A 9499-nucleotide genomic window follows, 5' to 3' on the forward strand; every position below is an offset into this window, starting at 1 on the left:
TATGTCATTTTTATTAAAAGGAACTTAAAAGCATTCTCATGCTAACTTTAGCAGGTAAACCTAAGAAAGCTGAAAACAATTCCAAATATCATTGTGCATCTCTTCAGAACTACAATATAATATATAATAAAAGTATCCATCCAGCCAAAATACTTGTGGGGTGTTTTTTTTATTTGACTTTTTGCTTCTTGCCACCGACCTTCTTGGTCTTCTTGGTGTGGATGGGTTTGCTTTCATCTTCCAAAATGACTTGTTCGTATGAGACCACCCGCACTCGCTTTCTCTTGAGAAGTTCAGCAGCCAACTCTACAGGCACACGATTCAAATAATACAAGAGTTACAAATCAATATTAACACTTTCAGTCCCACTTATGCCCCTCCTGTCATCTTTCTGCTGTGTATTCTTCCAATGACATCGCAGCTAACAGACGTCCAATCCACGTCAACTATTTTGGTTGGCAGCGAATGAACACCAGCCAAGAGTGTTCTTCCACTGCCAACCCTTACTGTTGACATGCATTGGACGCCTATCGCCACCCGTGTGTAATTATCTCCCACCTTTTGCTGTTGCGGCCTGGACCTCTTCTTCCTCTTCCTCTTCTTTGGTGATGCACGTGGCCGAAGGTTTCCACACGGTCATGCACGTCAGCCTGGCCTCAGTGTTCACTTCCACCAAGAGGGTGGGACGTTCCGTCTCCTGCCGGGGGACACGCTTGCTTGACGCTACCGAATGACGGCGCAGTTTAGAGGGCGACCTACCTTGCCCAGATGGAGCTTCCACAATTTGATGAAGCCGTCATTGGACGCCGTGACCAAGACGCAGTATTTGTCTACCTTGAAACTTTCCAGCGCTTTTATCCTGAAAATGGACAGGGGAAATAAAACCATAAAATTCTGCATGTGAAAGCAGGCTAATGATATCTAAATGGAAACACACCTGGTTTCATGCGCCTTGAACTCACGCAACCATATTCCTTTGTCAAGATCGCATAGTCGCACAATTTCATCGTCGCCGGCAACAGCCAGGATGGAATTCTGGGAAAGAAAAAAAAGAGAAATAATAAACACGCAGGGTTGAAATTAGCGTGATTGTGGGAGGAAAAAAATAGACAAAAGAAGACCCACATTCAGAAAGTTGATGGCCGAGATCCTCTTAGGGTTTTGGAGCGTGTTGGTGATCGTGGCTGTCTCCAAGTCGAATAGGTTGATCTGGTCCTCCATGACCACCACGTATTTGTCGCCGTCGGGAGACCAGCGTACAATGTGTGCGTCTACACACAAAGCAAGAACACATTAGGAGACTCCTTTCATCTTTCATTTTATTCCAATTAAGACGTCCAAACCCATTTGGATTGGCTGACTGAGTTCAAAAATCCCAATTTACTTACTTTGCTTAATGTTTTTAATGAAAGCTGATCTTCCGTTCATGAGATTCCATGTGCTAAAAAGAGGGATAACGTCACATTTTCTCAACTTTTAACGCACATGCTAATTGCAACTCACCGTAAAGTTTTGTCAGTTCCAACTGTCAGTGCAAGTTTACCAGATGGATGGACAGAGAGTGATGACACATGGCCTCTGTAGGAAAAAAGAAACATTTAAAAACCCCATCTTCTGAAACATAATATACCGGAGAGCATCTATCATATTTCCCAATAAGACAGACTGACTTGTGTGCTTTGATGGACTTGAGACACTCCCACTTCTTGGTGCTCCACACGCACAGGAGTCCATCCTCTCCTCCGCTCATCAGATGCGTGTTACCGTGAAACTCCAGGCAGGTGATGGAACCTGAATCGCAAAGACGGTAAGTCAGAGGGGCGACAAAGTAAGGGGAAGCGGAGATAACGAAGGCGCCACTCACCGTCATGGTGCAGCAGGGAGCCGTGTTCCACCTTCTTGTTCATGTCGTACATGAGGATGTTCTCGTCTTTGCTGCCCGTCACCACAAACTTCTCGCTGGCCGCCACGGCGGACACAGACGCCATGTGAGCGTGGTGGGAAAACACCGGCTTCACCGTCCACTCCTAAAAAGGCGACATCACAAGGTTTAACCTGCATCAGCTTGATGAACAATTATTGTCGGTACTATTTTAGCCAATCAAATCCGAGTAACCCAAATTCCTGCTCCTTCTCGTGAATACATTAATACCTATTACCACTTGCACCTGTGTTCAACTCAATTAACGTGAACGTGTGTATACATGACGTCACACAACGCTCATTGTTATTATTTGGACATAATTTTCTCTATTATCACATGTGGAAGTAATTGGTGATTTTCCCCCTATAAAAAATAAAACCAAGCCTGGATCTAATTTAAAGTCCTAACCTATGCCAACAATGGAATTTGTAAAGACATTAATGCATGAAAGTCCACTCACCCTCTGGTCAGTTCGAACTCGGTAACCAAAAACAACTTGCTCGTAGCAGCCAGCTACAAGCTCCACGCAGGTAGCCATAACGCTTAGCTGCCTTCTTTTTCCTCCGTTAAAAACTCAACAACTTTCTAACACCTGAAGAAACTGTATCCCTGCGAGTAAAGACAAACAAAAAGATCACAGTATCGTAACCGTGGAAGGTCTAAAATCATATTATGCCAGCGTGCAAGCACATGTGAGATACCATAACAAAGCTAAATATTTTACTACGCATGCGTGTTCTTCGTTGTGGCCAAAATTACTCTGGCGCCACCCAGAGGTGAGGAGGGCCGGCAGTTACATTTTTTTCACGTTTTGTTATGATTTGTATCTGAGCCGTTTTTGGCATCTGCGAGAAATTTAAAAACAACACGAAAACATACAATTAAAAAAACCCAATTAAATCCCCCAAAATACAAAAATAAAGCAATTTAAGCACTAATAAAATGAAAGTAAATGACTCACTGAAGCGCGTCCTTTTCTCCTCCCCATAGTCGTGCAATAAAGACTGATAGAAAAGAGGTAAATGAGTAAAAGCAACTTTTATTTAGAGTTTATGGATGATGGTCCATCAATAAATGAAACATCTGTGACCACTGTAAACAAAAGTGTACAAGCATTGATATACAATGAGAAGTTTTAAGTTCAGTAGACATTTGACAGGCTTTTAAGCCATTACGACTTTCTCAGGTTAGTTTCCCCAGACCTTTCACACAACCGTTTTAAGACATTTCTTTATTATTGTTCTGAATGTCTTATGTAACTAGCACTCATGAGTAAAAAATCTATTCTGCACTTTTGGGAATAAAGAACAGGGTTGTATGTAAGATTTTACCTCTTTCAAGACAAGCCTTTTTGGCACATTAAGCCAAGCGTAAGGGGGGGGAAAAGGCTGTACAATTTAACGTCAAAGTAGTAGCCACGTGCTATATACTTTAGCTGCTTCTTGGAGAATTTGTGTAAAATGATCTGATCTTGTTACAATTATTATCAAGACATTCACTACCATTGACGGTGGTGGAAGTCCATAGCTGTCAACAGTCTTGTTTAACTTAGATTTCGTTACAAAAGACGGGCTTTAATCTGTAATCATGTTCCCATGAAAGTACCATAAATGTATCATAATTTTCTCGACTTCATAATTTTTGTTTAGCTCTTTCCTCTGTGTATGTGCTAATATATTACTCTGAGCCTTGTCATTTTATACAGCAACATGGATTACTTTGGTATGTATATTAGTGCATAGACACCACTTGCGCATGTGTAGTCTTGTCTAATGTCAGATGATGGCCAGTAGATGGCGACAGATTCCTTACCCAACTGCTTGGCCAGGTTGGTCGTATCTCGCCCATGTGCAAACCTTCTGAAAGAACGCCTCCTGAGTACGCGTGGTCACTTTCTACCCGCCCGTTTGTCCCCGATGCGCTTCCAAGGAAAGTAGCTCTAGACGAGAAGCTATGAGGGAGAAACGCCATGAGAGAGGAAAAAAGGGAGGTGCACCGACCGGCAAGGGAATTGTACCTGCGACTGCTCCACCACCAGCCAGCGCTCCACGCTCGCTTGTACGTCCTGCCCGCTCAGGGGCTCGCGGAGTCGAACGCGGACCTCCACGCGACCGCCAGTGGGCTTACGGCCGTCCATCACCTGACAGGGAAGAAAAAAAAGTCATCTTTCTATCAATCTGGAGGAGTCGAGCGTGCTTTACCTCGACGATCTCCCTGATTTCACTGTGCGAATCCAGCTGCTCCAGCTTGATGTGCGCCGTCCCGATAGGCTTATCGCTTCGCAGGAAGCCGCTTTGTGTCACATGCACAGGAAACGTTAGGATAACTCATTGGCAAAGTTTTATGTGGGCTTCTTCCTTTTGTTCCCATGAGCCAAAACATTTTCTTTCTTTCTTTGTAGACTTCTTTTAAGTTAAAAGACATTTTGAGACTCACCCTTTGTGCAGCAGCTCCAGCTTGAGTCCTTTGGACGTCACTACTCTCCTGAAGCCACGGTGGTTGCGGTTGATGGACAGGCTGAAGCTCTGGTTGAACTCTATTGTTCAAAACCAAAGCGCGTGACTATCCTCGTTTACAAGGAGAGAACACTTATGAGCAGCCTCACCTGGACAGTTTGTGTTCTTGATGACGTTTGTTTTGTGCCTCTGTGGCTGCTCCTAGAGAGACGTCAATTAAGATGCCAATGTCAAAACAAATGAGGAAACACGGGAGGAGGGGAAGATAGGAGCTGGCAGACCGTGCTCGGGTAGGGGAAGTCGAACTTCACGTAGGCGTCCAGGTCGTTTGTTTGAATGCCTACACAGTGAGACACAAGACGGCACGCTTTCTACTACTAGAAACATTTCCCATCTTGTTGCAGTGGGCGTGTGTATGTGTATGTGTACCGCTGGGAGCAGGGAGATTCATGCCTTTCACGATCACCACCACCATCTCGGTGCTGCTGAGATCTGGGAACATCCTAGGGTGAAAAAAATACAAATAAAATCAATTCAGATCTGGCTTACACCAGCCATAGCAGCACACAATATGGAATTGATAGCCCACCTGACTGTGTGGAAAGTTCGGTCCTCAAAGTGATGCTTGGGGGGAGGGAGACCCTGAGCTTGGGACTCCTTTAGGATTTCCATGCTCTTTTTACACGACTCGGCCATTTTCTCAAATCTACAAGACAAAAAAAAAATAGCAATGTTCAGCTTCTGAAGACACAAAAAGGGTCCTGATTGTTATTCCTTACTTGGTGGTCTCTGTGACATTCCCCAGGTGGGTGAATTGCTTGGAGTGAGACAAGCACTTCTAACCAGAGGGAGGGGAAAAAAAAGTGATAGCAAATCATGGCAGTCCGCAAGTTCAAGTGCATTGAAAACCAAGCGCTACCTCTCGCTGCTGCTTGAGGATCTTGGCCAGCTGCGCGTAGAGTTGCTCCGCCTTCTCTGAGAGCCCCACGTCATGGTGGTGCACCAGAACAAAGTCCCCGTCCTCGTCTCCGGGGGGCGAGGGCACCTTGCGACCGCAGGTTTCCGTTAGACCGTCAAACTCCTCTCACGGCGGCTACTAACGTCCTAAAAAATGTTCTCACCGTGCTTATGTCCACGGCTTTTCCACTCCGCGCCGCCTCCACCATGGCCTCCAGACTCTTGGCCGTCCGCAGGAAGTTCTTGGCCTGCTCCATGTCGTTCTTCTGCTTGGCTTGCAGCGCCGCCTTCAAGTACTGCTTGCGACGGCTCTCCAGAAATGCCAGCTGTTCTGCCGCTAGAAGACAGAGAAAAGCGGAGGTCAACAAATTTAGGAAGTTTATTTGCAGATGGAACAATGCAATGTCATGTTGTGGGTCTGACCAGCAGGCGAGAGATCTCTGGCTAAATTTCTCTCAGGTGAAGCAGATGGAGATCTCCTCCGATCTCGAGGGGGTGCCGGAACACCTAGCGTGCTTTTCTTTGGCTGCGAATCATATGGCAAATTTAAGCGTCGAAATCCAAGTGGTAAGAAAACTTCAAAATGCCCACCTCCACTTCCTTCTCCTCGTCTGCCTCATCCGCACTCTCGGCGGCATCGGAGATCTTGGAGGCGACCTCCAGCGCGGCGACCAATCCCTGCTCGGCCGTGGTGGCCTTCTGACCCGGGATGGGAGGAAAACCTGTGTACGCAAAGAAAATATAGGGGTGGATTGGAATCTCTTGTATTTTGTACTAAGATTTTCCCCGTCGTGACACTCAAGATGATCACCTGGAGGAACAGGGAGCTCGTCAAAGTTGACCGCTTTTCCAGCTTTGTAAGATCGGATGGCGCTCTGGTATTGCTGTGGAGTTGTAGTATGAAAATGTTAAAAAAAATGAATGTAAAAAAAAATGTCACTTGTACCTTAGAAATGCGGTCGTGCATTCGGGCCTTGCGTTCGTCCCCGCTGGATTTGGCCTGGGTTGAGGCCTCGGAGTACTTGGCTCGCCTCTGCTCCAGCGCCTCCAGTGCGTCCTTGGGGGCCGGCGGGAGCCCTAGTTGGGGCAGGCCCACAGTCATTTGTCATGGCCAATTCATTTGAACTGGGAGAGTCCCCGTTCAGATAAACTGGACGTCAATAACTTCATGATGGGTTACTACGGCACCTTCAGTGGGGGCAGTTGCTTGAGGGACACTGGAGGGTTGCTTGACTGACGCTGAACTTTCACCTTTTGACAAGGAAACAATAAAAGTTTGATTTTTATTCAATCTAATACTGTTAAGTTGACTGTTTTGTTGTTTTGTAAAAATGTTGATGGCTAAGCTAACCTGGAGGAGGAGGCAAGCCGCTCAGGTCGACAGCTTGTCCTTGTTTAACGGCGTCAATCACAGAATCAAATTTCTGTATGAAAATGAACAAGATTTTTTTTCGGTCACCAATACATTTTTCCCATTGATGGGGCTGCTTCTCACCTTACTGGTCCTGAAGTAAACCATGGCTTGCTCCGTCTCCCCGGCCTTTTTGGCCGAAAGGGCGGCCATTTTGTACTCTCGCTGCCTGCGCAGCAGCAGCGCCGTCACCCGCTCGTTGGCTGCAAAAAAAAAGAAAACAAATAAACCGGTTATCGTTCACTTTACATAAAAGCGTTGCTTTAACACGGCTGTGTCAAACCTGCGGCCCGGGGCCAGAATTTGGCCTACTATGTCAATTTGTATCACAATAACAAATTTCAATTGAAGAACTAGGACTATAGAAATAGCCTTTTTGAATATAAAGGAATTATAAATAAAGTTTATCCACATGACACTAACCGTCTGTATTCGCATTTTGCGACGGTTCCGCCTTCACCGGCGAAAGATCCGCCCCCTCCGGTGAAGAGACCGCCTCCTCTGGTGAAGAGATCGCCTCCACCAATGAGGGTTGAGCAGAGGACACTGGCGTGGAGGTGGTAGAATCTTGTTCTCCCTCCTCGCCATCGGGGCTGGCGACCTCAGGAGCCGATGGAGCGGCGCCCGTGGCGACCGGTGGAGGAATGTCGGCCTCGCTGACCTGGCGGCCTTTCTTAACTGTTGTCAGCATGGACTCCAAAGTCTGAAAGGAAGGCAATTGTCAACATTCCATTGAGGGGCCCATTTCAGATTAAAAGTAACGGAGGACCACCTTGCGCCCACGTTCCAGCCGCCGGATTTTGGCGCCTTCGCCCGCCGTCTTGGCGTTGCAGAGTGCCGTGTTGTACATGTCCAGTCTCTCCTCCAGTGTGTGCTGAATGCTGCCAGGCACGGCTGCCAACGCGGGGGTGCCGGACTCCTTTAAACGTAAGTGTAAGCCGATTTGTCGAACAATTTTACAAATAATCAGTGATTAGTCAACTGCCATCTGTTCCTAAAAGGGCTGAAGAACTAAAAGACATTTTTCAAAGCAAATCCAAACTGTACCTGCGGCGAAAGTTTGACAGAAAGTGAAAGGGAAGAAGATGTGACTTGGTTGTCATGGAGCTCCTCCCCAACCACTTCTTGTAGTTCCGCCTGGACAAAAGATGAATTAGCCAAAGAAGAGCCAGCATCGAAACACAAATACCAACCAGGAGGTCTTGGTCGTCCTCCAGATTCTCATCGTCTTCATCTTCATCCACGTCTCGCATGCACTCGTCGGCCATTTTGGCAATGTCCTCCATGGGCAGGGGGCCTGAAAAGTTATTTGGCATGATTAACTTGTGTAATGAATGTATGGTGTATTTAGTTGTGAATGTCTGCCTGAATGTTTTTATTCGAGATAACTCAAGAACGTATAAAGGGATTATTATCCAACTTGCATGATATATTTGGATATGGAAGAAAGGACACAAGTCTCAGAAGTGAAAACTTGAAAGTGTATTCGCCACATTAACTCAAAAGACAAAGATGACATCAAAGTTTCTTTTCAAAAAAATGTTTGCCTACTTTCAAATGGGCTTTGAATTGTTTAGCAAAATTGTGTTCATGAAAACAAGATGCTTAATCAAATAGCTATAGCCACTCCAATCAATTTAGATCATAAACTATACTGACTGACGGCTTCCAGTGAAATGATTTGGACGTCTGCGGTTGTCAGTGGCATGGAAATTTAGCACTGACGACCAATCAAATGAACTGGAGGAAGCATATGTGGTGGTGCTGCTTTTTAAAACAAATTTGTAACATACTTCTTCCTTTGCGTTTGTCTCTGCCTCCAGAAACAGGGGCAGTTCCGCCTCCAGTGATGGCAGCCAACTCAGCCTCCAAGTCCGGGTCGTCCAAACCGTCTTCGGCTCCCATCATCATCACGTCCTCGGGGTCCATACCGACAAACAAGCCCATCTGTAGGGGAAAGAGAAAGCTGAGCTCGAGAGGCTTTTGCGCGTCACTCTAGTTGACGTTACCTGTTTGGCAGCGGCGGCGCCTCTGCCTTTAGGGAGCGGCTCTCTCCTCTTCTTGCCGAACATATTGTTAGTTCAAAGTTGCTCGTTAACAATAGCTCGCCGAATTCCACGAAAAGACACGAGAAGGGAAATGTGTCGTCGTCGTCCTTCAGCCCGGTCTTGTTTTATTGACAATTGAAATCATGTGAGCGCCTGTCAGGTGGCTCTTCCCGAACGCATATACAAATACGTACCGAGCGGTGACGTTAGCCCGGAAACTAGCCGTTGACTGACATTACAAGCCTCTGCCAGGACACGTGTGCTCGTTAACAGTGTAAAGTGGAAGACGGTTTAGCAATAATAACTAGTACGCTTGGATAAGCGCCGTTTTAAGTGTTTTACCTGCTCACCCACCATTTTAGCAGTTAAGGTACGGTTGTACTTTCTTCAGAGAACAACTTGTTCTTCTTCGTCGTGCTGGTGACAGGTTGGGCGCAACTTAGGCGAAGTGTTGCCCTCTTGCGTTTGTCACCTCTATTGCACCTTTTGCCCGCTGATGCTCCTCCACTATCAATTTTCAAGGCACGCATAGTGATTATTTTCGGCGAGTTTTCATATTTGAATAATCACATTAAAAGTTAAACTCGTAATTAACAAACACTCAAGTATATTCTCTCGCTCCCGGTATACTTTTGGAGTTTAAGGACCTTAGTTTAAGAACGCATCACTTTCCTGTTTATTAGCTTCAAGGATCAAGGACCCT

The 9499-nt window shown here is 46.1% G+C and overlaps 2 protein-coding genes across 2 annotated transcripts; both read right to left on the minus strand.

Annotated features, from left to right (window-relative positions):
- Nucleotides 1-150: 150 nt before the first annotated feature.
- On the minus strand, nucleotides 151-2678 carry pak1ip1 (PAK1 interacting protein 1). Its single transcript, XM_077723882.1, has 10 exons — nucleotides 2385-2678; nucleotides 1865-2027; nucleotides 1671-1791; nucleotides 1504-1578; nucleotides 1389-1441; nucleotides 1126-1271; nucleotides 938-1035; nucleotides 760-859; nucleotides 559-697; nucleotides 151-306 (listed from the first exon to the last, which is right to left on the minus strand). The coding sequence occupies exons 1-10, from the start codon at nucleotides 2460-2462 to the stop codon at nucleotides 170-172; spliced, it is 1110 nt and encodes a 369-aa protein (XP_077580008.1). The 5' UTR covers nucleotides 2463-2678; the 3' UTR covers nucleotides 151-169.
- Nucleotides 2679-2947: 269 nt separating this feature from the next.
- On the minus strand, nucleotides 2948-9232 carry cc2d1b (coiled-coil and C2 domain containing 1B). The gene is made up of 24 exons (XM_077724483.1): nucleotides 8758-9232; nucleotides 8542-8695; nucleotides 7942-8045; nucleotides 7796-7885; nucleotides 7521-7667; nucleotides 7172-7451; nucleotides 6833-6951; nucleotides 6689-6761; nucleotides 6526-6588; nucleotides 6284-6414; nucleotides 6149-6221; nucleotides 5929-6059; nucleotides 5761-5863; nucleotides 5502-5674; nucleotides 5300-5425; nucleotides 5160-5218; nucleotides 4970-5086; nucleotides 4810-4883; nucleotides 4662-4720; nucleotides 4530-4581; nucleotides 4361-4460; nucleotides 4126-4216; nucleotides 3942-4064; nucleotides 2948-3875 (listed from the first exon to the last, which is right to left on the minus strand). The coding sequence occupies exons 1-24, from the start codon at nucleotides 8818-8820 to the stop codon at nucleotides 3864-3866; spliced, it is 2517 nt and encodes an 838-aa protein (XP_077580609.1). The 5' UTR covers nucleotides 8821-9232; the 3' UTR covers nucleotides 2948-3863.
- Nucleotides 9233-9499: the final 267 nt, after the last annotated feature.

Source organism: Stigmatopora nigra, chromosome 9, assembly GCF_051989575.1.
Source record: "Stigmatopora nigra isolate UIUO_SnigA chromosome 9, RoL_Snig_1.1, whole genome shotgun sequence".
Lineage (NCBI taxonomy): Eukaryota > Metazoa > Chordata > Actinopteri > Syngnathiformes > Syngnathidae > Stigmatopora > Stigmatopora nigra.